Here is a 27,318-nt window from a genome sequence, read left to right as displayed (position 1 = left end):
GGGTAAACTGAGGCTCCAAGTGGTTAGGTAACTCACTGGAGGTTCATGACAAGTAAGTGGCGGAGAGGGGCTTTGAACCCTAATGTTCTAACCTCCACACCTACATGATTAACCTTTGCACCAGCCTGGCCCTTCTGTGGGGCTGTCCTTGGAGGTTGAATTTGTAGACAGCTACCCTGTTCTCCTACTTCCCCAGCAAATTCTGGCAGATAGTAAAGGACAGGGAAACCTGGAGTGCTGCAGTGCATGGGGTCACAAAGAGTCGGACACAACTTGGAGACTAAACAACAACACCCTGCTCCCCAGAACCTCAGTAGGACTTCGAAATGGGGCTAAGCTTTCTGTGGCCATTCTCCTGGTGGCACCCCACTGACACCCTGGCAGCTTCCGGTACCAGTCTAACTTTTAACCTTATTTTTAAAAATCACATGCATGATCCATACATTCATATGTGGCAAAATGTTAAATACTTTGACTTTTTTGTTCTCGATACAATTCTTTTTTAACTCTCGATACAAATCTTTTAAGTCAAAAGATGGGTGCTAGACTTCCGGTAAACAGTGCATTTTTGCCCAAAAGCTAATTATTAATGTGAAACAAACAGTAACAATGACAGCAAACAAAACAAACAGAAGAAAACAATTGTGCTAAGGCTCCCAAATGTACAGCATTCAATAAACAGGCCACAGTATACTTGAACCAAATGACCTCTGGTCAGAAGTGAACGGTGTACTGTTTCCCTAACCCCTTGCTAGTTGAGAGTGGTCTACCCATCACCGATTTATTTATGCAGACACATGTATACTTGTGCAAAGCTGCTTAGGGACCAAAAGAAAATACAAGCTGCAACCCATGGGGTCTCAGAGTCTGAGTGACTGAACAACAAGGTGATAATAGCCACCCAGCCCCTCACCGCAGTCTAAGGCCTAAAAGGACGGTGACTGCAAAGCAAGGAGGACTAGGAGAGAAGGGATCCTGGAAACAGGTGTGATCTCTGGCCAGGCCGGCCCAGGGCCTGGTTCTGACCCCTCTTTTCCCGGTTTGTAACAGATTCGGAAAACAGGTGGGTACCCCAGCCAACTCAGGGCCACCCAGAGATGCCATTCTGGAACCTGGCCCCTTGGTAAACCATAGCTTAGGGGCTATACCCAGTTCTTCTGGTCCAGGGAAGACCTGGGTCTCACTCGGCCTTAAGGGGTAGGGTGGCTAACACCTCCAGATTGCTAACAGTCCTCTAGAGTTCAGAGGGAGTGAGGCCCGGGGAGGGTATCAGCTACCGGCACCTGTCCCCCCACCAGCCAGCCTCTTTGGGGGTCGCACTTGCCACCTCTCCTTGAAGATGGGGTGGAGAGGGGTTAACCCGAGGCAGGTCCTCTGGGAATCCCAGCCAGGCTGATCCGTGCCCCAAAGGCCGCCACGCTGGGGGCAGGACCCCACATGTCCTCCTGGGCTGGACTCTGGCTCCCTGCCGCCCCACCGCGCCCCGTGTCAGTAGCTGGTGGTACTCGAGGGAGACCCCAGGTCAGCCTCTCTCGAGTTCGTGCACAAGGTCTTTTCTCACTGACTCCCAGCTTCGGAGCCGCGAGCTCATGCGCCCACCGCTATGGACTCATGCCCCGTAGGCGGAGCCCAAACACGCCCAGGCCCCTTGCGCCAGGTCCGTGCTGCCTACCTGGTGCCGTCGGAGCCCCGGGAATCGATGCCCGAGCCGTCTGGCGCTAGCCTGGGCTTCGCCGCGTAACCCCTTCGTGGGCGCAGGGAGGGCGCGGGACGAGAGGCGGGTGCGGCCTGGCAGGCGCGGGCGCGGACGCTGGGCGGGCTCCGGCCGCCGAGGCGGGTTATATGGGCGCGGGGAGGGGAGGCGCCGCGGGGAGGGGTGGCCGCCGGCGTTAGCGCCTTCCGCAGCCGGCCGGCGGGAAGGCAGCGCGGGCCGCTCAGCCGTTGGCAGGAGGAGCACGGGGCGACAGGGCCAGGCTGGGGCCAAGGTTGCCATCCGCCGCTCCGCCCCCCCAGCTGGCCGCGTGCGAGTCGGGGTCCCGGGGCGCGCTCCGCCCCGCCTCCTTCCCGCCGCCTTTTGGCGCGCGTCGCCCGTCCCGGCCCCAGTGGGGCCGCCTACCTTGGGTTGGACGCGGTCCGGGCGCCGGGGCCCTGTTGCTGCGGAAACGGGACAGTGGCTCTCGGCCGGCTTAGCGGCGCGCGCGTGGGGAGCAGAGGTGCGGACCCCGCGGCCCGACGCCTTCCTGTTCCCGGGACGCCGCATCTTCCGGGTCCCCGTCCTCCGCCCCCACGGGCGCGGGACCCCTCCGCGCCGGGAGCAGAGGATCCACGGGCCAGGGGAAGGGCTGGGCATCTTAGGAGAGCGGCCACCCAGGTCTGCGAAGTGAGCGCACCGGCTGTGGACTGCGGCGGGGGCGGGGGCGGGGGGTGGGGAGATGAAAGTCGCAACCTCAGGACCCGGGATTAAGTGAAGTCGCTCGCTTCCGGGTGGTACTAGCCGGGCTCCTCCGCCCAGGAGGGCTCTCTACCTACATCGCTCACCCAGCTGAGGTCACAGCCCCGCTCCTGCCCCTGTCCGCATCGTGGATCTACGGGAATACCCTCTGGACCGGACTCTTTCGGCCCAACGGAAGATGTGGCCGCAGGACCCGGGGAGTAATTCCGAACACAAACACTCCCATTTCGAAGCCGGCACATTGCTCCCTCCCACGGCCACCGCCTCGGGCGCCAGGGGCTGGGTTTCGTTCCGCGCTGCGCAGGTATGCGCGGGTGTCCACGGCGACACGTGGGTAGTGCACTGGGAATTGATTTCTACGCGCAGGGACTCGCTTCAGGCCAAGACTTTCCTAGGGCTCCCACACCTGTGGCTCCGTAGACCGGTCGCCCCCGCAGGACAGACGGGATATTTAGGGCGTCCACCTAGTCCAAGGGCCCTGGCTGAAGAAACCGACAGGCTGGCGAGTTTTGAACTATTCAAGACAGCGGGTACCTGCTGTGTGCTGCCTTCCGGTGCTCAACATTACCTGCCTCAAGGCCACGGGATCCCGCGCGGCAGAGTTGCCCTGGAACTGCGCGCAGCCAGGGCTGGTGCACGGGTCCGCACCTCACCTGGCCCATCTGGCTGACTGCCATACACCTTTACTGATCACCTACTGCTTGCAATGTGCGGGGTGTGGGGGTTGGGGTAGCCAAAGACGAATCACACACAGGGTTTGATCTGGCCGGGGACAAAAACGGCTGGCAACGCCGAGCAGGACGCCTGCACGCATCCCCTACCGGTTTGTTCTGGGAAGCGGGAGGGGGCTTCCCCAGGGCACAGGCCCAGGCCGGATTCGTGCGGGTGCGAGTAGGGCCCGGGCCGGGTCTCCGTTCTCAGGACGCAAGAGCGGGGACGGGTGTCCCGGTCCGCGCGATCTAGAGGCGCCCGCAGGGCCTGGCGGGGTCGCGAGGGCGAAGAGGACCAGGAGTCCCTAGTGGGCAAGAGGACAGGCGCGCGGAGGGCAGCGAGCGAGGCCAGCAGAGCCAGCGTCAACGCAGGAGCTCGCTCCAGTCCGTGCCGTGAGGGCTCTGGTCCCGGCCCGGGTGTTGTTTTCCTCCTCGCGGGTCCGAGGGCAGGTGCACGCGTGTGATGGACAAGCGGGCGCGCAAGATCCAGGAGCTCTCTGCGCGGTGCAAGCGGCCAATTCGTTCTCTTTTGGATCAGAGAAGTTCCTGATCGTGAAGTGAGGGCCTCGCTGGAAGCAGGTTGCCGGACTTAGCCAAAAGACAAATGAAGAAAAACGAATATTTATTCCTACTCTATGTATAGAATATAATATACGTACTATGCACCATATTTCATATTTGTGTGTGTATATGCAAATACATGAATACAAATACACTGATACATAGGACGTCACGTTTTAACTTCAGCCAAGCGGATAGTTTTTAAGCATATGTGTCACGTAGTGTTGGGAACATATTTATCCTGGAAAATGATTCGTTGTTTGTCTAAATTCAGCTGTAGTGCACTTTCTGCATTTTATGTGGCAACCCAACTAGGAGGGGACTTCTCACACGCGAGCACCGGCGGAAATCCCTCGTGGGACGAAACACCTTATCTCCTTTAAAGCGCGGCTGCGCGCGTTGGGCGGGGTAGCGAACTACAAGCCCCACAATGCCGCGCGTCACCCGGGGTCCTGACTGGCTGCGGCGCGCTTCCCGCCCTTCCGTCACTTCCGGCCGCGGAGGGGCGGTTGCGGCTGTCCTGGCCGGCGGGGCTTGGCGGGCCCCCGGGTGCAGCGGCCGCCATGAACTTCTCCGAGGTGTTCAAGCTCTCTAGCCTGCTCTGCAAGTTCTCCCCGGACGGCAAGTACCTGGTGAGCGGCCGCCGGGCCTGGGCCGAGGGCGCGCCTTCCGCGAGGAGGCGCGTGTCTGTACGGGGCGGCGAGGAACCAAAGGGGTGGGGCGTACCTGGGGCCCGGATGGAGGTAGCAGGTGTGGGTCCCGGGCAGGTGACCTGGGCAGTGGTTCCGAGCAGGGTACCTGGACACTTGTTGCGTTCTGGGAACCCGGGAAGCTGCCTGCACCTCGGTTTCCATCTGTTAAAAGCAGGTAAAAGCAACACTGTCTTCACAGACTTGAAGACCCAGTAAACGTGGACTCGTTGTTCAGTCTCTTAGTAGTGTCCGACTCTTTGTGACCCCGTGGGCTGCCCCACGCCAGGCTTCCCTATTCTTCACTATATCCTGGACTTTGCTCAAACTAATGTCCCTTGAATCAGTGATACCATCGAACCATCTTATCCTCTGTCATCAGCTTCTCCTCCTGCTCTGTCTTTCCCAGCTTCAGGGTCTTTTCTAATGAGTTGGCTCTTCGAATCGAGTGGCCAAAGTATTGGAGTTTAAGCTTCAACATCAGTCTTTCCAATGAGTTTTTAGGGTTGATTTCCTTTAGGATTGACTGCCCTGATTTCCTTGCTGTCCAAGGAACTCTCAAGAGTCGTTTCCAACACCACAGCTCAAAAGCAGCAATTCTTTGGTGCCCAGCCTTCTTTATGGTCCAACTCTCACATCCCTACACGACTACTGGAAAAACCATAGCTTTGACTGTAAGTTGTTGTTTGTTTGTAACGAAAGGCAGGTATATAGTCCTGTTGGCTATAAAACGGTGCAGTGCTGCAGCTGTTGTCACCTTTTCCAGCTCCCTTCGAGGGTGTCTACCACATGCCAGATGAATGACTTAGGTAACTAGCATTCTGTGCTCAGATAAAGAGAGTGGTCCACACTCCTGGGATCTGAGTTGCTCACTCCATGGGTGGCAGAATGGTTCTCACATCACTGAGCTCTCATACATGCAATGTAAGTTTTAAAATATACCAGTATGATCAGTGTACATTCTCAAAATCTTGGGGGGAAATGTGGTGGGTGGGTGATAATTGGCATTGGAAAGACATTAAGGAAAAAAAATGCTTTTTAAAAACTGTACTTAGTTTCATTAACTATTAACTATTAAAGATTCCTGCTTTGTCTTTTTAGTTTGAGCGTTGTTAACATTCCATTTATCCTTGAGGATGGATGTATTAATACCTCAAATTACATGTTTACCTTCTTTATGGAGGTTTTATTCTAAATCACATAGTATGGTATTCAGCTACAAAATATAAAATATCTTTAGCTTAAATGGCACCCCAAAAACCTTGGTATACTTTTCAGAATACTCCCCAATAAATTTGTTTTTTGGTCATTTATGAAACTTCCCTGGTGGCTCAGCTGGTGAAGAATCCGCCTGCAATGCGGGAGACCTGGGTTCGATCCCTGAGTTGGGAAGATTCCCCTGGAGAAGGGAAAGGCTACCCACTCCAGTATTCTGGCCTGGAGAATTCCCTGGACTGTGTAGCCATGGAATTGTGAAGAGTCTGTACACAACTGAGTGACTTTCACTCACTGACATGAAACTTCCGGTGAATTATGGAGACAAAGATTACATTTCCTCATTTAGTTTTGGTATAGTTTTTACATTCTGATTAGAATTGTGAGCCTTGGTAGTAATGTTACTGGAACCATGTTCTTCAGAGCTCTATCCTAAGTGCTGAGAAAAGTAGGGCCATGTTGCCATTTTTAACATCTTGCAACAGATTTGATACAGTTTTTCCAAGTGTTGGTACAGACTTTTCATTTCTCCAGGAGTTTGTGGTAACTGATCACAGCTTTTAAAGCTACAAAGTGAAAAAATAAGCAAGGACACATATTTGTTCTAATTAGCAGTCCATCTCCCACTCTTTTTTTTTCCCAGGTGGAGCTGATTGGCTTTTTAAAAATGAAAGTTCATAAAACAAAAACTTAACAATCCAGTTTGACTTTGATAAGTACCAACAGGAGGCAGTTAACATTCAGAAGTCAGTTCTTGATTTTTGAATGGTGATGTGCATCCTCTGGTTAACAGATAAGTATGATGAGTCATAGAAGTCATTTGCTTGGATTTGGATATTGTTAACAAATATGGACATAAAGTAACTGTATCTTTAAGAACACTGTATTGAGTTAAATGTTTCCAGACTCAGGGTTAATGGTTAATGGGTATAGAAGAAACCCCCCAGCCCTCCCTCCCTCAGTCCCTTTTCCTCTCAGACGGCTGCCATACTCAGTGCTTCTGAAACGTCTGGTCACCTACTGTGTGGGGTTTTCCCCACACCAAGCAGTTCTCCCCAACACCAGCTGGGTGTCCTACAGTTTGACTCCGTTTTGACACTGTCCACCTGGAGAGAGCCCAGAGCCCACAGGTGAAGGGCTCAGCCCCCAAGACTGCCCCCCCCCCCCACCTTTCAGACTGCAATTGAATGTCCAGGTTGTCACCTTTGCTCCTGATCAACTTGATGTAGGCTCCATGACCACCTCTTTAGGTTCCATTAATTTGCTGGAGTGACTCATAGCGCTCAAAAAAACAGATTTACCATATTATTAAGGGGTGTGATGAAGGAACAGGTGAGCAGGCACTTGAAGAGATCAAGAGGGCGAGATCTCGGGGTCTCGAGTGCAGGAGTTCTGTCCCCGTGGAGCTGGTGAAGGATCTGTCTGCAATGTGGGAGATCTGAGTTCGATCCCTGGGTTGGTAAGATCCCCTGGATAAGGGAAATGCTACCCACTCCAGTATTCTGACCTGTAGAATTCCATGGGCTGTATAGTCCATGGGGTCACAAGGAGTCAGACACAACTGAGTGACTTTCACTCACTCACCCTCCCAGGATGTCGGTTTCCTTGCCCACCTGGAAGCTCTGGACCCTGCATCTTTGGGATTTTTTGGAGGCTTCACCACATAGACCTGGGTGATCGTTCACTCCATTTTGAGCCCTTTTTGCTGAAGAGAAGAGGAGAGCAGGGCTGAGAATTCCAAGCCTCTAATTTTGACTTGGTCTCTCCAGTGACAGTCCCCCCAGGAGCCCACCCAGAGTTGCCTCAGTAAAATAAGAGATGCTCCCCCGCCCCCCCCCGCCCCAGGACTTTCCAAGGGTTTCATCAGGAGCCTGTGTCAGGACCTGTGGGCAGACACCAGTGTGTATTAGCTGTTCTCTCATCACAGGTAGATGGACATTTATGACGTGTCCTTACATTTGCAGAATTTCAGACCTGTATATTGACTTTCTGTTGGTTTGGGTCCAGGTTAGACACTGAACCAAAGGGAGCTCTGCTCCTGGGTCGATCTCACCGGCAGCCTGGAGCCCCCTTCTCGCATCTCACACACAGCTTATTTGCAGGTGGTAGAACCAGAGGGGAGCTGGTGGTTCTCAGAGGGCCTTTTCCCAGTGCCGTGTCCTGCTTTAGCATTTGTCACGCAGTGAAGACAGGTGCAGAAATGATGCCGGTAGAGTTCTGCAGTAATACTTCCTCCTGGGGCTTAACAGCTGGGCACCTGGTTTTACGTTTACGCTTCATCTTTCTGCTAACTCATCTTTGTTCAGAGTAGGCTTTCCACATGGTAAACACAAGACCATCTAGACAGAAAGCGTGTGTGCAGGGGGAGGAGGCAACCGTCCTGACTGGAGGGCACGCTGCAGTCCCAGGAGCGCCCTCCTCCGGAGCCCACCCCCACGGCCTCTTCTCTCCCCCTCTAGGCTTCCTGCGTCCAGTACCGATTGGTGGTCAGGGATGCGAGCACCCTGCAGATCCTCCAGCTATACACGTGCCTGGACCAGATCCAGCACCTCGAGTGGTCGGCCGACTCGCTCTTCATTCTGTGTGCCCTGTACAAGCGGGGGCTCGTGCAGGTACCTCTGGATGGGTTGCCCCCCTCCCCCCAAGCACAGCTGCCACCCAGGGCCTTGTTCCGTGCCCTTCTGGTATGGAGGAAGGGGCTGCACAGGTCAAAGCCCGTTTTCTTATAACGTTATAATAGTGCTCTAATAGTTTAAGTACTTTTAAAAACAAGAAAGCATGTAAATGTCCTTGATCTGTAACCTAGTTCATTCTGTAACAGGAAGTGTTCAGCAAGCAGCCCAACTGGTTCCTGTGTTTAGGGAGTGCTGAGATGTGTCTTGTTATAGACCTCAGACTTAACTAAGTGAGGTCTCAGACAGCAAAGGGAATAAACCCTTCAAACCACAACAGAGTGACATCACTGAGAAGGGTGGTGCAACCCAGGACCTGTCCTTCACCCTGAAGGATTCTGAGAGTTTGCCCATCTTTGCCACCACGCAGCTCATGGCCAGTTGTTCTTAAGCCTGAGTAGCAAATGGGTTCATCTCTTTTGTGAGTCCAGGTGTGGTCCTTGGAGCAGCCAGAGTGGCACTGCAAGATAGACGAGGGCTCGGCGGGGCTGGTGGCCTCCTGCTGGGGTCCCGACGGGCGCCACATCCTCAACACGACGGAGTTCCATGTGAGTGGGCACCCCAAATACCTGCCTCAGCCGCCCGACAGTCACCCCTCACCCCATGTCCTGATCACTTGGGAGGATTGGAGTGAATGGTCTAGCGGGGAGGATATATGTCATAAATGGTTAGAGCATTATAAGCCCATGAGTGTTGTTATGTAATCTTTTTGTCCAGTTTTAATGAAAAGTTTTTAAAAAGAACATCTCAAATTGTATCTTTACGGATTTAGACAGGTCCTTTGATTCAACAATAGAAAAGAACTTCAGTGATGCAAAGAGCTGACTCATTGGAAAAGACCCTGACTCTGGGAAAGATTGAGGGCAAGAGGAGAACGGAGTGACAGAGGATGAGATGATTGGATGGCATCACTGAGTCAATGGACATGAGTTTGAGCAAACTCAGGGATATAGTGAGCGACAGGGAAGCCTGGTGTGCTGCAGACTGTGGGGTCGCAGAGTCAGACACGAATTTACCTCTTTCCCTGGAGACATCTGATCTGTGTGTCTGTAACCTCCTCATTGATTTGCTCTTCAAGCCTTGGTCTCCCTTGAGATGCAGGACCCTGGGCAGGAGCTCTAAGTGAGAAGAAGAATCTTTGAAGTCCAACCGTAAATCAGAGACAGCTTGGGTGGTGTGCATATGCCTCCCTAACACATCACGTCAGGGGACTACAGGGGGCTCGGGTGCACTGGTCCTTCATTGTCACAGCTTCTTCCAGCCCTGGCGTGTGATGTGCCTGCAGTGGGTCCCCCAGAAATCCTCTGCAGAGCCTCCACTCGGACAGTCGGGCCACTCCCTGTCCCTGCTGACCCCAGGCCCAGCCACCTGGCGAGGCAGAGCCACTCACCCCCTTCACTGCTTCAAGAGACTGGGGGGCATCTTGTGTGGCTTTCTCTCCTAGATGTGTTTCTCTAAGAAACACTTTTAGGTTCACTACTATATGAAAACTTTGACTGTAACAGCCCCCAGCCTGTTATCCCAGGGCATGCCCTCTTGGACCCCTGGAGGCTGAATCCCCCAGAAATACTGGACCCTCTGTGGGCTGCTGTGCCTGCAGTAAAGCTTAATTTATCAGGCAGAAAGGGGTGCTGACTGTACTTGGAACTAAAATGCACTTATATTTAACTTTGTGTCACTCAGATAGTATTGTCACAAAATGAAAACTAAACACCAAGACCATTAAATTTAACAATTGTGGGAGTTCTCTGGTGGTCCAGTGGTTAGGACTCAGCACTCTCACCTCCGTGTCCTGGGTTTGATCCCTGGTTGGGAAACAAAGATCCTGTAAGCCACGTAGCACCACCAAAAAAAAAAAAAAAAGCAATTGTAGATGTGAGTTTGACACACTTCTTCACACAGAAAGCACCCCAAGACTCCTGATACTTTTACTTCAGTAAATCTCTTGTTTAGGTGCAGGCAATCTGGCTTATGACTCGCAACAGTCTTTCCGAGAATGCTAAGTTATGCTGTTTCCTTTCTCTTCCTCCCCCTTCCTTGGCAGCTGCGGATAACTGTCTGGTCTTTGTGCACAAAGTCCGTGTCCTACATCAAATACCCTAAGGCTTGTCAGCAGGGTGAGTTGTCAGAGCTACTCAGAGGCCATTTCTCTGTAGTTGTTTGGGGGTTTGGAGACCTTTTTATCCTGGAAAATTTCAAACACAGACAAAAGTAGCCTTAACTGTATTTCAGCTCATAGCCAATCTTTCTTCTCTATACCCACCCCTCCCCCTGATTATTTTAAAGTACATCCCAGATCTCCTAGTACTTCCCTGTAAGCCTTCCCCCACCTGTGTCTCCAGAAGACCAGGGCTTCCCTGTTCTGTGATCACAATGACTAAAGAGAATGTCGTTTAACAGATATCAAAGAAGGGTTTACATGCAAATCCTGTACGTCTGTCACAGAGCTGGGTGTCAGATCCTTTCTTGTTCGTGTCAGTCCTGGGACCCCACCCCACACAGCGGATTTTGAACTGAATCCTCTGTTGACTTAACTCTGAGCTCTGTAGAGGGGAACAGTGACCTATCCCATCCCTACATCTCAGAGGAGGGGCAAAGGGCGTGTGTCCACTGTGCCCTCAGGAAACCCCCCACATGCGTTTAACTGAACCCGAGAGCTCGTCGACAGCCCCCTCCCGAATCATGAAATTACTTGATTGTCTTCTAGTTAATAAACAGAAGGAAGCATCACATGATTTGAGAGGTTTTTCTGTTCTTTCTCTTGCCATCAGCGGCTTGAAGCTCACATGTGAATGAAATGCAATTGTTCGTTTATTTTTTGTTTTCATAGTTTGCATGTTAGTGTCTCTCCAGATGACATGCATGCTTCTTGGTGAAACAGCAGCTCTGTCACTTAGGTGTTCTCTGGAGGTGTGAAGTGTGACAGAGGACTCAGTTCATCGATGTGGACCTGGAAGGGACAGTCTGACGTTTCAGCCAGCTTCTCACCTTAAATTGACTTCTTCCAAATTTAAATTCAAAAGTAAAAATAGGAGCTGTGGTGACGAGCCTGCGTTGACCCAGCTGAGCTTCTTGCAGTTGATTTCCTAAGAATGTAGCATCCTGTAGGGCTCCACACTTCCCAGGAACATTCACGGGCTCATCAGGGCTCAGGGCGCACTGTGTGTCTCGCAGGTTCTCTGTACGTCAGAAGCCTGATCGAGGGTGTGGGGACCCTGCCTCATGTGCCCACACTCTGCCGCCGACTCGGGGTCTGTGTGCTGCGTCCCCTCTTCAGATCTCTGCCTTCTCTCTCTCCTTCTAACATGAAAACCACTGCTTCTTGATCCCAGGACCTTTCCCTCTTCTTGGCAGGAATAACCTTCACCAGGGACGGCCGCTACCTGGCGCTGGCAGAGAGGCGGGACTGCAGGGACTATGTGAGCATCTTCGTCTGCAGTGACTGGCAGCTGCTGCGGGTGAGGCGTACACCCGGGAGCGTGACCCTGGGGCGGGGTGGGGGCAGAGGTATGTTCTCGAAGGTCCCAGAGGCTCTCCCAGGCGGTGTGAGAAAGACAGCTCCATGTTTTCAAAGGTGGGTGCTGCCTGTTACCCCATGGCATGCACACAGGCAGGTGTTCACAGGCTCCGGTGAGACTGCGTGGGCTCTCAGGGTGTTAGCAGTTAACAGTCCCCCAGATGGGAGCCTCCAGGCTTCTTGTTGGCTCAGTGGTGTTAGCGTCCGTGTGCCCACATGAGGGGGAGGAGTGAGCTGCAGGTTACTGACCGCATGCCTGGATGGGCAGGAGGCTGCCAGGCCAGACCCCCGGGGCTGGGCTGGATCTCGGATGCTATCGGCTGGCGGCCTCCTTGACCAGGGCAGCGATGTCCTGGGAAGGCCTCCCCTGAGCTGATCTTAAAGGTGTGAGACTCAGCCGCACGGAGGCCTGAGCCACATCGCGGCTGCATGTTGCCTGGCCTGTCATGGCAGGAGGACACAGTTATAGGTGTTTCTGCCCATGGCGAGACAAGGAGATTAAATACTGTGTTAATGCATCAGGTATGAGATAGATGTTTGTGTACTTGTTGAAGAAAACATTCTCAATGTCTTCTGTTCCCCCCACCCGCCTGGGAAGCACTTTGACACGGACACTCAGGACCTGGCAGGGATCGAGTGGGCCCCCAACGGCTGCGTGCTGGCCGTCTGGGACTCCTGCCTGGAGGTAGGGAACCCGCTCAGGACACACTCTCTGCTTGTAGCACTGTTGTCTGTGTTTCTCACGCTCTCTGAACGCCTCACGAGTGAACTCTGCCTTTTTCAGATGTTGAGCTGAGGAGCTTTCATGACAAGTCTTTAGATTTAAGACCCAGCTTCCCCTTTCCCACAGCATTCTCTCTGCTTCTCCAGTACCGTCCCCGTCTCCACTTCCCACCACCGCGGAGGAGGGCAGGGTCCCCGCCCAAGTCTCACTCCCCTGGGGTGGCCGCCTCGCACGCCACAGGTTCAGTAATGCCTTCACTGTCTCTGCAGTACAAGGTCCTGCTCTACTCCCTGGATGGCCGGCTGCTGTCCGCCTTCTGTGCTTACGAGTGGTCCCTGGGCATCAAGGCCGTGGCCTGGAGCCCCAGCAGTCAGTTCCTGGCGATCGGGAGCTACGATGGAAAGGTGGGAGGGGGCCTGTGGGGCAAAGCCCACACACAGCCAGTGCCCCGGAGGCTCTGACCACGTGGTTCTCTCCAGGTGCGGATTCTTAACCACGTGACTTGGAAAATGATCACGGAGTTTGGGCATCCTGCAACTGTTAATAATCCTAAAATAGTAAGTCTGGAAGAGTGTTTGAGGAAGGGATAGAAAGCTGCTCTTTTACTTTACACTATCAGTGTAAGTGATACAGGGGCTCACATCCCTATGATCTTCTGATGCTGAAACGTTCCAAGTGCAGACGTTCCCTTGGACCTTGTTTTTCCTGCCATGTTCCCAAAGGGTCCCACGTGTCCTTCCCAGCCTCCTCCACCCCCACGACTCTGGGACCAGCTCCTGCTCTGCGCTGTGACCAGGGTCCCCTGCCTGCAGGCACCACGCACCTGCTGGGCCAGGCGCTGTGCTCTGGGCCAGTCCGAGATGAGCAGGCGACTTCTTCCCTGTGGAGCCTTCCCGGGGAGGGGAGGAAGGCTGCCTGCCAAGGAGCCCTGAGGCGGATCTTGGGAGGAGGTGGTACAGGGTCTGGGGAAGAGCGATTCAGGCAGTGTGAAGAGAACAGCAGTGCAGAGGCCCTGAGGAGGGATCAAGCTCTGTTTATTCGGCAGGCCCCTGACAGGGTGCGGAAGACCGTAGGGACCCAGACAGACAGCCTTTCTCGGGATGGGGACAGTGGGAATGAGGGCAGACACCCTGGCCTCAGGGCGGGGATGGCAGGGGCGGGGGCAGACACTCTGGTGAGTTGCCTGCAGGTGAGCTACCCAAGTAAGACAGGTGTGGGGTGAGGAGGAAGCAGTGGGTGGGCCACTGTACAGCCCTGGGGTCTGAGTGGGTTTCTGGGGAGCTTGTGAGTGGGCGGACATCCTGGCAAGGGCAGTGACTGGAGGACCCACTGGAGGTGCAGGAGTGGGACTGACCTGAGGCCTCACAGGGTTCGCCTTGGGTCCATCACCGCACGGCTGTTCGCCCTTCCCATCTGGCCTCTGGTGACACGTGCCCCCACCCTGGCCCATCTGTCACCTGTCTCCACTGAAATGCCGGCTGCAGGCGGGACCTCGTGGAGATGGTCCAGGAGGACACAGTGAGGGACCACAGCCACATGTGCTGCCTGGGCCGTCTCTCTTCCAGGTGGTGTACAAGGAGGCTGAGAAGAGCCCGCCACTGGGCCACCTGGCCTTCCCTCCGCCCCGAGCAGTGGCTGGGCCCCTGACGTCCTCGGAAAGCAAATGTGAGCGACTTGGCCAGTGGTGCTGCCCTTGTCTTCCTCCCTTTCCTTTCCTTTCGTTATGAGAAAAAGCCCTCTCGGTCCAGGACTCCAGATACTCCCTTTTCCCTTTCAATCCTTTCCCTCTCTGGCGATACCTGGTGGACAGCGTCCTCAGCCAAGAGCCAGCAGGCTGCCTGGGTTCTGGCTCCGTGGATTGAATACATGCCCTGGGACTCTTGATTGTCGGCTGGTCTTGAGAGCAACTTTTTTTTAATGAACGCTGACCTTTCCTTGGGTGAGCGGGAGGCCATCAGAGGACTCAGGGAGGAGCTGCAGCTGCATCTGGGGTGCAGAGGTCACTCGTGGTTCGGTTTCATCATCCATAAAATGGGAGAAATTGGGCCAACCACCAGGCCCTGCGGTGTTGCCTGGCCTGTCACAGCTCTGGAACCACGGCCTTGCAGGGGAGGACAGGCCAGGTGCCCGCACAGCCCTGCCTTCTCTCAGATCCTGCCTGCCCCTGCTATCACGTGTCTTCTTCGCCCCGCGGGTAGTTATGGTCATTTCCTCTCCCATTGCGGGCCGCACTGCAGATCCAGGCTGCTCGCCCACGGGGAGGCTCAGGGCGCTCTCTCTCGCTGCCCAGACGAGATTGCCTCGATGCCGGTCTCCTTACAGACCCTAAAGCCAGCTGCTGACAGAGCCAACCCCAGGATCGGCGTCGGGGCGCTGGCCTTCAGTCCTGACAACTACTTCCTGGCCACAAGGAACGGTCAGTGGCCTGTCCCAGGCCTCTGTGCCCTCTGCTCTTTGTTTGGGAAAGAGCAGGGCTCCAGGCCCACAGGACATGCCCCCCCCCCTTCCCTGCCCCGCGCCGTGACCCTGGGGAAGGTGGGCATCTTCACTGGTGAAGGGCTGCGGGCTGGAGCAGAGCAGCGAGGGGTGAACGTGAGCCTGAGTGCCCCTTCCTCCTCAAAGACAGCATCCCCAATGCCGTGTGGATCTGGGACATCCGGAAGCTGAGACTGCTGGCGGTGCTGGAGCAGCTGTGCGCTGTGCGCGCCTTCCAGTGGGGCCCACAGCAGCCCCGGCTGGCCATCTGCACAGGGGGCAGCAAAGTGTACCTGTGGTCGCCGGCAGGCTGCGTGTCGGTGCAGGTGCCCGGGGAAGGTGAGCGTGGGCGGGGACACAAGCAGATGCTCTGGGGAGGCACCTGCCCATGAACCTCGGGGCCCACCTGCTGAACTTTGGGACTCCAGCTGGGTCACCCTGGGACGCGGGTCTCCCCTAACCCCTGGCCACCTGTCTTTTCCAGGTGACTTCCAGGTGCTTTCCCTGTGCTGGCATCCGAGTGGGGACTCTCTAGCCCTCCTTAGCAAGGACCACTTCTGCCTGTGCTTCCTGGAGATGGAGGAGGGGGTGCATACGGCCTTCGGGCAGCGGGGCGACTGCACGTAGGACCCAGGCATGGTCAGGCCCAGGTGGCACACATTGGCCACGGGACAGGAGCAGAGCGTCTTGGGCGAGTTTTCCTTCCAGGGCCCAGAGGAAAGGATTTGCTTTCATTTTGCTATAGCAAGGTGTTTTTGTAAATATGTATGGAATAAACTAATTTTTGTTATTTAAAATAAATATTTGTTCATTTATAAAATGGCTAATGCTTACTTTCTTAAAAGGTTTAAGTCACAGGAAAGTCTTCCAGATCAGTTTTAAGTTTGGGGTTCACTTGTCTTAGGGGAAGTAACTGCACCCCAAGTGGCCAGTCCCCCACCCCACCGTTGACACAGGACCCATTCTGCACGGAGCCTCTGTTCTGTCCCTGAACACTCTGAAGCAGGGCCTGTGTGTCACATGGGCCTGTGCTGGGGCAGAATTGGAGGCCAGGGCTGTGGGTCCCAGGGCAGCTCAGTTAAGGTCAGGTCTCTGCAGGGAGTGTCCACCTGGAATGATCCAGGTGCTTCAGGTGGTCGGCCAGGGCTGAGGACACTGGAGGAATAAGGGTTCTTCACCCTGGGCAGAGGCTGGACGGTGGGCACCACCCTTGTGGCTGGGAAGGGAGTAGGCTGTGCAAATCCCCACGGTGCACATGGCTGGGGTCAAATCCAGTGCAGAGAACATCTCGGCTCTAAGATGGTCTCACCAAATTAAGACCCTTTCTTGGTTGTTGCGCCTATTTTAAAACAGGAACGACACTCACTGAATCCTAAGCATCTTTACTAGAAGACCAAAAGCAAAAGCTCAAGACCCAGGCAGAGTCTTAAGGAAGCCTTTCAATGTGGACAGGCCCCTGCATCAGGATCACTACATCCATGCCGACTACAGCTCTGCCAGCCTGGGCAGTGAGAAGGAAGGAACCTGGGAACCAGCAGGCAGACTGCTGTGGATGGGCAGGGGTGGTGAGCGATGACTGCCCATGGCCTGGGGTCTGCACAGAGCAGTAGGAACTGAGGTGGGGCGGGCTGCTTCAAGAGACTTTAATGTGGTTCCTTTCTGAAAGTGCTTCCTTAAAGGCAAATTAAGGATTTCTTTTTAAAATATGCCATGACAGGACAAACCTAACAGAGATGTCAACATCGTGTGCAAAGAACTTACCAATGTGACTTTCTCAAACGAATGACTTGTCTTAAAATGATTTTCTGGGAAGCTTTTTGAGTGGGCCTGAGAAAGACGTCATCAGTATTATTCACACACTATAGATAAATTTTAGAAGTGTGACTTTAGCTCAAGCACGCATTTCCACAAAAGCAACAGTCCATTTAGGAGGTGACAAGGCAGGCCAACTTTCGCTGAGCTGGTGGTCTGCTGGCTTCTTCCATATTAACTTTAAGAAGATAGATTAAATCTCAAAATGCAAAACTGGACACCAACTGTACCCAGACTTGGAACCACGGGCGCTGGGTCCCAGGCACATCCCCGGATGGAGCAAACTACGCGGCTAATCACGCGACATTTATTGTTAACATGCTCCAGGGCGTGTGGGGAGGGACCACAGGGAGGCGAATGGAGACACAGGGGACTCAGAGACTGAGATCCTGGCCAGGATGCTGACAGGTTCCCTCTGCTGTGTCTGGAGCTCACGTGATCATCTGTTCAGTATCCAGCTACAGTATTCGATCCACCTGACTGCACTCGTGGTGCCCAGGTCCCTGAAGGTAGGGGGCATGGACCCTGCCAGCAGAAGTGGACCTGGACCAAGGTCTGTCACTCCCAGAGTCCTGCTGGCCGCCTCTCCTGGCAAGAGCCCCACGTGCAGCATCTAGAAGCCGATCTTGCCTCTAGTCATGGAGTAGCCCAGCTTGGCCTCATTGTTGATGAAGGACATGAGCCCCACATAGGTCTCAATGAGGAGTGGACACTCCAGGACCAGCACGCCGCCTTCCTGGCCTGGCAGAGGACTTTCCTTCTGGGCTTTCTTGACAGCTTGGATTAACAGAGCCTTGAAACCATCCAACTGCAAAGAGAGAAAACACGGAGCCTGAGCAGACGATCTGCACGAGGTCCGCCACTGCTGGACAAGAGGCCTTCCCAGCCACACCCAGTGGCCCATGGGCTCACCTCCTGGGTGTGGCTCTCACCTCCGCCCTCACCCATAACGGACAACAGCTAGTCCTCACAGACCTCCCTCTTCCGCTCGAAGGAGTTTTGCCACGGTGACCCAGCGGATGCTCCCCACCACCCACCAGGCAAGCAGCAAGCTAAGGCACATGGCTGGAAGTGGGGGGCCTGTCCCCAGTCCCAGCCCCCGTGCCCATCACCCCCAGGTCTCCTCTCCTGCTGAGCGTGCAGCCTGCCCAGCTCTAGCAGGGGTGGGGGTTAGCTGCCCCACCCCAAAGCTCTTCTGGGCCCTTCTCCAAAATGACCACAGCCACCGGGGCCACATCGCAGCACCACACTGATCAGTACCCACTTACCACACAGGGCTATCTAAACATAATTAAAGTTTTTAAAAAATTAAAAGTTTATTTTCTCAGTTTAGCCGCCATTCAAGTGCTCGGCAGCCCCACGTGGCCACCATACTGAGCAGTGCAGGCCTGGAAGGTGCTTATCCCCGCTGGGCAGCGCTGCTGCCGCTGTCCATGCCCTTACTTGGCACAGAGAGGCTGTCTTCTCGTCCACACCAGCCATCGGGTGTTCTATGAATGTGGTGTACGGCACGCTAGTGGACCACGGGTTCCATCTGCTGATGAAGGACGGGCGGCTCTGCTTGTCCCACTGGATGCGAATCCCAAAGCCTTCTCGCCTGCAGGGTCAGAAGACAGGGACCAGACTTCACAGGCAGGCCTGCACCCCAGAGCACCTGCCTGGTGCCAGGTGTGGGAACAAAAAGCGGTCTCACTGCTGAAGGCGAGGCTGATGATGGCCATTTCACATGAGTCAAGGACAAGAACAGCATGTCTAATACTGACAGCTCTCAGCACTTTAAGACAGGACAAACTGAGTGCACTTAGTTAAGCTAATCTTTACACGATTAATAAATTTAACATATAGTGCTCTAACTAAATAACGCTTTTCCAACTCCAAATCCTTTTTTACAGAATATTTTATTGTTGTTTAGAATTTTGAACTTCCTGAATTTCCTACCCAAATCTCTCCATCAAAACCCTAAAATTTACCATTTAATTCAACTGAGTATACTCATGTCTAGGTTTCTCGTATTTCAGAAAGCTCCCTAACAGAGATGAAGATCAGCTCTTGAAAGTTGGCCATTAAACCTTTCCAAATTTAATCTTCAATAATATCTGTAAATCAAAGCAATGTGCTACCTTTTTCTTTTAAAAATTAACTACAACAGGGCTCGACATGACAGCTGCCAATCCTTTCTTGGCAGGGATAAAGTGCTGAGTTCACTCTTCTCTGAAGAATACCTGTGTCAGGCCTATGTTAATGTACCCTGAATTCATTTACTACAAGCCTAACAGCTGTCCCTTGTGCCAGAATCCCCTTTAACGCACCCTGCTGGGCAGAAGTCACCCGTGTCTATTCTAAACTCTACTGATATTAAAGCAAGACGTCCACTGGGGGCTGGTTTCGGAAGGGCTGTTGAGGAGGCCCTGGAGCGGGGCTCTCTGTTGAACAGACTTACTTGTTGAGCGATTTCGGGGGAAACTGGAATTCTCCGTAGGAGATGGTGTCCACCGCGTTTAAGGCCACCCTGACCACCTGCTGGCACTGCAGGCTGATGAAGTCGTATTTGCAGATGAGGAGCGCCTGGTCGGTGATGAGTACCAGTCGCTCCTTTTCGTTGTTCCAGTGATCAACCCTACGGGCGGCAGCGGTCACCTCAGCGCTGCGGAGCCCACAGGTGCCCGGGCCCCTCCCCTGGGCGCGCCCCCTTACTCGGTCAGCAGCCACACCCCCTGGATGTCTCCGTCCTCCACCGGCCGGACCACTACGCGGATCTCCTCCACCGCCTGCTCGATGGTGCCGGGCTGCGCGGAGCGGGGGCGGAGGTCGTCACAGGTCCCGCCCGCTCGCCCGCCCCGCCCCGGCCCCGGCACCACAGGCCCACGCCCTCTCCCGCCCCCGCCCCCACCCCCAGCCTCACCCGGAACACGAAATACTCCTTGACGCGGGCGCGGCGCGTGGGGTCGTGGACGCTGAGCGGCCACAGCGTCTGCCGCAGCGGCGTGCCCGCCCCCGGACGCCCCCCGCCACCGCCGCCACTACTCGGCCCGACCTCCTCGCCGGCCGCCAGCAGCGCTGTGGGGCTCGTGCCCGCCGAGTCCACCGAGTCCCGCAGCTGCAGCATGACCGCGCCCGCAGCCGAGCGACCCCGGACCGGACCCCACAAGGCCGCAGTAGCAGCAGCCACCGCCGCCCCCACCTCCGCCGGACCCTCGGCCCCGCCCCAGGGCCCGCCCAGCACCGGCGGCCCGCCGCGATTGGCTCCGTCTCGCCAGTCCCGCCTCAGTCTCTAGTCCCCTCCCGCCCGCTCCGGCCCTGACGATTGGCTCGTTCCTAGGTGTCTTCCACGATTGGTCCTGCCCGCCGCCGTTCACAATCGCTCCCGCCCCTTATTGCGCCGGAAGCGCACGCCGCGCGCACGCCCACTTCCTGTTTACGCGTCCGGGGAAGGGCGGGACCTAGGCCGGTTGCCAAGGCGACGCGGAGGGCCGGGGAGGAGAGGGTAGTCAGGTGCCTAACGCACCCCTAACGCATCTCTATTCATGATCGGCTGAAGTGCAGCGGACCTCCGGGGAGGGACTCCGGTCCCTGCCCAGAGTGACCGCCCCCTGGACGCGCCCCCCGCTAGAGCTGACAACTCTGGACGCGCCTCACGCCCTGGACGATCGCCCCCTGGATGCGGACCCTTGATGGGGGAGACCACTTCCCTGGTCACACGTCCTGCCCTGGACGACCTCCGCCTGGACGCGACTGCCCCCGGAGTGACCATCCCCTGGATTAGCTCTGCCCCTCCCAGGGGTCCGCATTGCACAGCAGGGGGAGCGCGGGCTTCGGGGACTGGAGGAGAGGAGGCCGGCGGAGCAGAGCCCCTTCCTGAGCGCCTCCGCCTTTCTGACCGCGGGTTCAGGGGTGGAGCAGCGCGGACATGGCCCCCAGCGCTGTATTAAATGCAGACGTGCTCCCCGCGGCCTGGGAAGCAGAGCTCCGGCCCTGCACCACGGAAGGGGACACGGTGGAGGAACCGGGCGTTGTCACTCCACTGAGGGCCGAACCAGGGTTCTTTGCTGCCGCTCTGCGCTTGTTAGACGTGTTCTTGCCCTGAGTGATCTTGCCTGCGGCTAGCGGTACCCTGGGCATCCGCAGTCCCTGCCGGGTACCTCAGCTCCCTGGTCTTGGCGCCTACAGGCTCCAAGGCAACCTCATCTCCGTCCACCTTGCCCCGTTGTCTTGGAAACCTAAGGGCTGCAGCCACGACAGTTTACAGCTGCTCCCAAATGTCAGCACCTGTGATACTGACCTGATTGGTCACTTTGTCCTTCCACTGCCTGTAGTCACACCTCCAGCTACTCCCCCCACCCCAAAAGGCTTGCCTCAATCCTACTGTGTCCATCCTCTGATATTGGGATTTAGCACCCCCTCCCCAGGAGACACTGCCATTAACTATACTCACTGCTAGTTCTTTGCTGTGTCATACAGTCACCTACTGTGTGTGTGTCCTGTGTATAATTCACTTGCGTTTGTTAGGTAATCCTTTGTGTGTGTGTATATGTGTATGTGTGCTCACGCGCATACCCTATTAGGAAATTTCAAGAAACCAACCCTTGGCATATGACTGCGCTTTGGGGTTTATAACCCCCAAATTCACAATCCTTTGAATTTCATAAGAGCCCAGGGAGATAACCCCTCTCTTGTACATGTGCTGCAGTTGGAGAAACAGGCCTGGAGAATGCTGCTCAGGTGCCTGGGGCCACATAGTTGGCATAGCCGGGCTGGTCAGCCATGGCCCTCCTGGCTCTGCAGACTCAGATGCGCTCCTGGGCTGTGAATGATTCCAGGGTGGCTGGCCTTCCTTCCCAGGGCATCTCTCGAGGTTAACGAGGGGTCACCGAGCCGAGCACGTGGCAGGTCCTCGGCAGCCCCTCACCACTCCACCTAGACATTGTCATCCACAGAAACAGGAGGGTTGAAAATGCCACAGATGCTGAAATATTAACAGCTTTGGTACTTCACTTCCTGGGAAGACCGAGGGCTCAGAGAGGGCTGAGTGTACAGAGACAGCACAGGGCTTCTAGCCCTGCCAGCCTGCTGAGATGGTGTAGGGACAGACACTGCTGCCCCTGGGGGACCAGGGGCCGTGTCACACCCAGTGGGAGGTAGCCACTTTCTCTGGCGGCCAGCGCCTCTAGCTGAGTCTGCTCTGCTGGTCCCTGCAGGGTGGGCCTGAATCCGGCCCCAGAGGGTCAGCCTGAGCGGTTGAGCTTAGGAGACCTGCTGGCCCCTCTCCTGAGTCCCCTCAGTACAGGGAGTCAGCAGTGGCAGTTGGGTGAGTGGCTTCATAGGGGCTTGAATCCCAGCTCCCCTGCTTCTGTCCACTGAACTGGGACCCTCAAGCCCCATCTGCCTCAGTCTCCTTTTTTTACTGAGCGGAGATGATGACAGTTCCTGCTTCCTATGGTTGTTGGGAGAGGTCTGTGAGTGAGGACTTGGGACTCACAGCGCCCCGCCAGACCCAGAGCCAGCTCAGTGTTAAGCATGTTCATGCTGTTCTCTGAGCCTCTGCTCAGGGCCTCCTGTGCTGCAGATATCATCTTTGCTCCGCCAACACGTGCGTGTCCCATTCAACTGAGGAGAAAACAGTCCCAGAGAGGCTGTCACTTTGCGGAGGTCACACAGAGCCCTGGAGTGCAGGGCCTGTGTCCCCAGCCCCACCCCTGCCCCTCACCGGTGGCCCATGAGAACAGGCAGAGGAGACCCGTCCTCCACGGGATTCACCAGGAGTCCATGTGCTCACGCACTCTCAAACACGACGACCAGGGAGACACGATCGAGCGCTGGTGGCATGACTTCACAACGACCTTGATCAGGGTCGACTCAGCTGAGGAAGGAGGGATGAGAAGGGGCCATGGTTTAAGGGATGAGGCTGAAGGTGGGGAGGGGGGAGGTAAAAGGGGATAGCAGTGATGCTGGCAGGTGGCATCAGTGTGGGGATGGAAGAGGCCTGGTCATTTTCGAGGGATAGCCAGCCCTGCAAGGCCCAGCCTACTCATTCACACATAGCTGTGCTGACCTTGAACTCGGTACTTAACCTTTCTGTCTCCCTTTCCTTGTCTGGAGAGCAGAGATGATGAAACCTGGCTCCCAGACTATCATAAGGCTCAAAACAAGCTCACAAGTGCCGAGAGATCCACCTGAACATCCCTGGCTCACATGCTTCATGGGCATCGGTGGAGTCAAGGACAGGAGAGGGGCTGAAGAAAGGGGGCAAAGGCCGGTGAATGAACCCAGCTCTCGAGGAGGTCGATGGGCAGAACCTAGAGCCCAGGGATTTGGGTCCACCTAGAGCAGGAGGGCTCCGCCTGCTCAGGGATAGAGGGAGAGAGTGGAGTGTGGACAGGTGGTGGGGTGCGGATGCAGTGGGGGGGATGGCATGGAGTGATTCTGGGACATCTGCTTTCTTCAGTGGCAAGCAAGGAGCTGCTTCAGGTGGGCATGGGGACCACCAGGCTGCCTTCTGGGAGTCTTCAGGTAGGTTCTCAGTGGAACCTTCCACACGGCAGCTGGTGGGAGTGGGAGAAGCCAGTAGCTGGACTGGAGTTTGCCGGGCAGCTGTGGCCAAAGATGAGGGGGAAAGGGAGGACAAGCTCCTATGAGTGAGTATTCACCAAGGCCTGTGAGGGGTCAGGGATGGCACCCCAATTGGGAGCTGACAGGCTAAGCCACCAGATTTCAGGGATGGTATGGAAGACAGGTGACTCGGGTCAAAGACGATGGACTGTTATCCTCAGGGAAGCCAGGTCCAGAGCGTCAGCATGGTGCATGCGCCCCGAGTCCCAGCTCCCACGGGATGCTGCCATGGGGCCGCGTCACTGCAGAGAAACTGGGGCCTGCGAGCAAGACTTGTCCTTGCCCCTCAGGGTTACTCTGTGACCAGGGGCCCCAGGTAGGGCCGTCAGGGCCTGGCGCTTGCTCCTGGCGCCCCCTGCAGGACATGTAGGAGAGTTTCCCAGCAAGGTCAATGGAGGGGACCTTGAGTCTTAGGTTCTGGTCTGACCAAGGCATCAGCAGATCTAATAGGAACTGGTGACCGGGAGGAGGTCATTGAGAGAATGGGACCACTGTCGACCCTCAAGCTTGACCCAGGCAATCGGATTGTTGATGAAAATAATTGAGCTATCTAATATAGGAACAGAAAAAAGCCAAACTGTAGCCCGGAAGACTGCCTGTCAGATCACTCAGAGGAACAGCTCCGGAGAAGCGGGGTTTTCAGCACAGTTTTCTGCCTTGTCAGAACAGAGAACATCAAATGAGTCAGGGAAACATTCCTTCAAGGTTTCAAAAAGCAGACCGGCACGTACACGGGGCTTCAGTGTGGCCTTGGCACCTAGGAAGCGAGTTGTATTGTGGAGAGAGTAACCAGCATTGGTGTCCCACAAGGGGAGGTGTTTAATCTTCATTTTTAACATGGGTAGTCTTTACTTCTGGTCAGTGTTCCCTTTAATAGTTAAAGCAGACAGGAATTTCCTGGTGGCTCAGTGATAAAGAACCCGCCTGCTGATGCAGGGGACTCGGGTTTGATCTCTGGTCCAGGAAGATCCCACATGCTGCGGAGCAACTAAGCCCATGCACCATGACTATTGAGCCTGTGCTCTGGAGCCTGGGAACCGCAACTACTGAAGCTCGCACTCTCTAGAGCCTGTGCTCTGCAACAAGAGAAGCCACTGCAATGAGAAGCCTGCGCACCGCAACTAGAGAGTTAGGCCCCGCTCGCCGCCGCAAATGGAGAAAAGCCGAGGTGACAGCAAAGACCAGCACAGTCAAAAATAAGTAAAGTTATAAAAACTAATTAAAGCAGACATATGACCTGCCACAGACAGGCTGTTCTAGTTGCCATCAGATTCAAGTTATCTCCTGTATCAGCCAGAACAGCTTCCCCAGACCTTGGTATGTGAGCATTTCCTTCATCAGGAAGCTCCTTGAACATCGGTCTGGCCCGCTGACCCTGAAGCGGGAGCCAGTCCACAGAAGCAGCCTTAAGAGATTGAGGTGCTGGTGAGACCACAGTCACGTAACTGAGCCCCATGAAGGCCTCTGCGTGAACTTTTATGATCTGGCAAGTGGGTGCAGAGACCCACTGGACCTGCAGTGCCCAAGACAAGCCTCAGGAGCAAGTTCCCTGTTTGTCAACCTGCCCACGGCCCATCTGGAGCGTCTGCCTCTTCCTTCGGTCTCTTGCTGCCCTGGCGTGTGGCTGGTTTTGAAACCAACAGTGTGGAGGGATGGAGAGCAGGGCCTGATGTCTGGACACCAGAGGCTGGAGATAGCTTGAGTCTGATGCCGACTAGAACAGCCTGTCTGTGGCAGGTCATATGTCTGCTTTAATTGTTTTTTAGAATTTTATTTATTTTTGACTGTGCTGGTCTTCGCTGCTACCTCGGCTTTTCTCCAGTGGCGAGTGGGGGCTACTCTCTAGTTTCGGTGCGCAGGCTTCTCATTGCAGTGGGTGCTGCAGTCGGAGGTGTCACAGAGACAGCGCTCTGCAGGGGAACAAGGACTGAGTCTTGGTCTTGGGACTGGGTGCCCAGTGATGGGTGAGCAGGGGCCCTGAGGTCCCAGGATGCTGGCAGTCGTGGGCATGGCAGTGAGGATACTGACCGGGTGTCTCAGCCTTTAGTGGACGTGGAAGGGGTACGGCAGGTAACTTGAACGTCCACAAACTTGAGAGATGTCTGGGTTGGTCACAGCATCCGTCGGACACCTGGCACCCGTTGTTGTGCTGGCCCCCGGGGGCCGCCATCCCAAACTACCTGCGGACTGGGGGGTTTCAACAACAGTCTAGTCTGAGGCCAGAAGTCTAAGGTCAGGTGTCTGCAGGGCCACACTCCCCACTGAAACCCGTAGGGGAAACTCTCCACTGCCCTTTCCAGCCCCTGGCAGCTGCCAGAGGTCCTGAGTTGGTGGCCAGGTCACCCTGATGCCCTCTCCTTCTTCTCCTGGTAATTCTCTCTCCTCTTCCATGTTGGACTCAGGCCTGCCCAGGTGACGTCATCTTAACCTGATGACACCTGCAAAGACCCCCAGACACAGCCCCGGATACCGTATAGCAGCGGTTAGGACTCGAGGGTGACTGGGGAGGGGACGCAATTCTCCCCGTGAGAGGGGTGGACGGGTGCAAACAGCGAGGAGGCTCGGATGGTGCCCAGCGCTGTCCACACGCGCACAGTGGTCGTGGGGCGGGGGGGGACTCCTACTGGGTCTGGCTGTGGCTGCCCCTCCCAGCTGCGTCCCCCTGGGTTGGCGCTGTGACCTTTGAAAGGCTGTTCCCGCTCCCACCAGCAGGTGGCAGGCTCTCCCACACGGGACCTTCAGAGCAGCGTCCTGTGCTGGAGTAGCTGTTAGCAAACAGATGATGGTCATCTTCTCTTCCCCAGGCGAACGGGAGGCCGTGAAGTCTCAGCTGAAAGTGTGGATTCTTGTTTTAACTCCAGATGTTGTGGCTTAGTGTTTTTGTTTGTTTGTTTGTTTTTACCAAATCCAAGGATCTCACCTTTGAACTCTGCCTCTGATGGAAAGGGAGGTCAGGCACATGCCTGTGGGAACTGCAGGGGCAGGCCCTCAGAGCTGCCAGGGTTCCAGGAGTTCTGGGGGCTCCAGGGGTTCTGGGGGCTCTGGGTCAGAGGTTAAGGCAGAGCCTTAACACTCACCTTCCAGAGACAGCTGCCTTCTGGGCGAGGCCTCTCCCTCCTTGGGTACCAGCTGTGGACTCAGGGCTGGTCAGAGGCCGGACAGTGCTTGCTGGCTGCCCTGGCCCTGGAGACCCACCTGAGAGCTGCCGTGTGGTGCACTGGAGAGACTGCTCTTGATCTTCGGTAGATTTCTTTCAATAAACACCCCTCCCAGTAGACAGGGTTGGGGGAAGCCCTGGCCTTGGGCAAGGAGGGGGCGGGCTTCCAAACCTCCTGACTTTAAGGCATACAAGCAGGATGTGGGAAGACAGGAAGAACACGGACACGGCACTCCTGCAGTGTCTAAAGGCTGAGTCGTCTGCATGGTAACTTTCATCACATTCTGCACTCTGACGGGGAGGGCGGGCTTCCTCTGCCTCCACCCTGCTGCCCACCTCACCCTGCTCAGAGCCCCTAGTGCCCTGTGCCCGTCTGGCAGGAGCTGAGGTGTGAAGATGGAGCCTGGGGAAGGTCTGGCCACACTGGTGTGCTGCCTTCGGGCGAGTGGGTTCAGGAGGGTCACTGGGTGACACCAGGATAGGGTTGGGGGCCAGGAGGTCTTGGAAAGGCCATTGCCTGGGACTGGGGCGTCTGACCTGGTTCTGGTCAGAATGGCAGTCGAGGGGTGACAGGAAGGGGAACACATATTGACTGTTCCTGAGAAATGCAGAGTCTGGGCATCAAAATGAGAGCAAGCTGCTCTCTCACGGTCTGGAAGCTGGAGCCTGAGAAGGAGGAGCGGCCAGGCTGGCCCCTCTGGAGGCTGCAGGGAGCGTCTTCTCTGTGC

At 55.6% G+C, this 27,318-nt stretch overlaps 3 protein-coding genes across 5 annotated transcripts in view; 1 reads left to right on the top strand and 2 right to left on the bottom strand.

Annotated features, from left to right (window-relative positions):
• TP73 (tumor protein p73) overlaps positions 1-2,320 on the bottom strand; it is a 73,812-nt gene extending 71,492 nt beyond the window's left edge. The window contains exon 1 of one of the 2 annotated variants that reach the window (XM_070474178.1): positions 2,117-2,320. The gene's annotated coding sequence lies outside the window, so the exon portion shown is untranslated. Of the gene's footprint in view, positions 1-1,672; positions 1,781-2,116 lie in introns of those variants that run through there. The other variant, XM_020875313.2, reaches the window with a different exon arrangement.
• A 1,897-nt stretch (positions 2,321-4,217) lies between these two features.
• Positions 4,218-15,835, top strand: WRAP73 (WD repeat containing, antisense to TP73). Of its 2 annotated transcripts, XM_020875069.2 has the most exons (12): positions 4,218-4,355; positions 8,087-8,239; positions 8,731-8,847; positions 10,344-10,416; positions 11,654-11,757; positions 12,415-12,501; positions 12,810-12,944; positions 13,020-13,097; positions 14,106-14,205; positions 14,831-14,956; positions 15,163-15,354; positions 15,500-15,835. In XM_020875069.2, the coding sequence occupies exons 1-12, from the start codon at positions 4,287-4,289 to the stop codon at positions 15,640-15,642; spliced, it is 1,377 nt and encodes a 458-aa protein (XP_020730728.1). In that variant the 5' UTR covers positions 4,218-4,286; the 3' UTR covers positions 15,643-15,835. The 2 variants fall into 2 exon arrangements, with proteins under 2 accessions (XP_020730728.1, XP_070330277.1); XM_070474176.1 differs by lacking the exon at positions 12,810-12,944.
• Positions 15,836-17,120: 1,285 nt separating this feature from the next.
• Positions 17,121-20,028, bottom strand: TPRG1L (tumor protein p63 regulated 1 like). The gene is made up of 5 exons (XM_070474177.1): positions 19,730-20,028; positions 19,522-19,613; positions 19,268-19,444; positions 18,271-18,424; positions 17,121-17,635 (listed from the first exon to the last, which is right to left on the bottom strand). Exons 1-5 carry the CDS (start codon positions 19,931-19,933, stop codon positions 17,441-17,443), a joined length of 822 nt encoding a protein of 273 aa, XP_070330278.1. The 5' UTR covers positions 19,934-20,028; the 3' UTR covers positions 17,121-17,440.
• Positions 20,029-27,318: the final 7,290 nt, after the last annotated feature.

This window comes from Odocoileus virginianus, chromosome 11 (assembly GCF_023699985.2).
Source record: "Odocoileus virginianus isolate 20LAN1187 ecotype Illinois chromosome 11, Ovbor_1.2, whole genome shotgun sequence".
Taxonomy (NCBI): Eukaryota; Metazoa; Chordata; class Mammalia; order Artiodactyla; family Cervidae; genus Odocoileus; species Odocoileus virginianus.
This window is presented reverse-complemented; position numbering and strand designations above follow the sequence as displayed.

Bases quoted from the DNA above. Each gene is read 5' to 3' on its own strand.
- WRAP73 (XM_020875069.2), top strand. From the start codon at position 4,287: ATGAACTTCTCCGAGGTGTTCAAGCTCTCTAGCCTGCTCTGCAAGTTC. The intron at 10,417-11,653 runs GTGAGTTGTCAG...TCTTCTTGGCAG, and splicing joins CCCTAAGGCTTGTCAGCAGG to GAATAACCTTCACCAGGGAC. The intron at 13,098-14,105 runs GTAAGTCTGGAA...TCTCTCTTCCAG, and splicing joins CTGTTAATAATCCTAAAATA to GTGGTGTACAAGGAGGCTGA.
- TPRG1L (XM_070474177.1), bottom strand. From the start codon at position 19,933: ATGCTGCAGCTGCGGGACTCGGTGGACTCGGCGGGCACGAGCCCCACA. The intron at 19,445-19,521 runs GTAAGGGGGCGC...TGCCGCCCGTAG, and splicing joins GGGGTGTGGCTGCTGACCGA to GGTTGATCACTGGAACAACG. The intron at 18,425-19,267 runs GTAAGTCTGTTC...CTGACCCTGCAG, and splicing joins CCCCCGAAATCGCTCAACAA to GCGAGAAGGCTTTGGGATTC.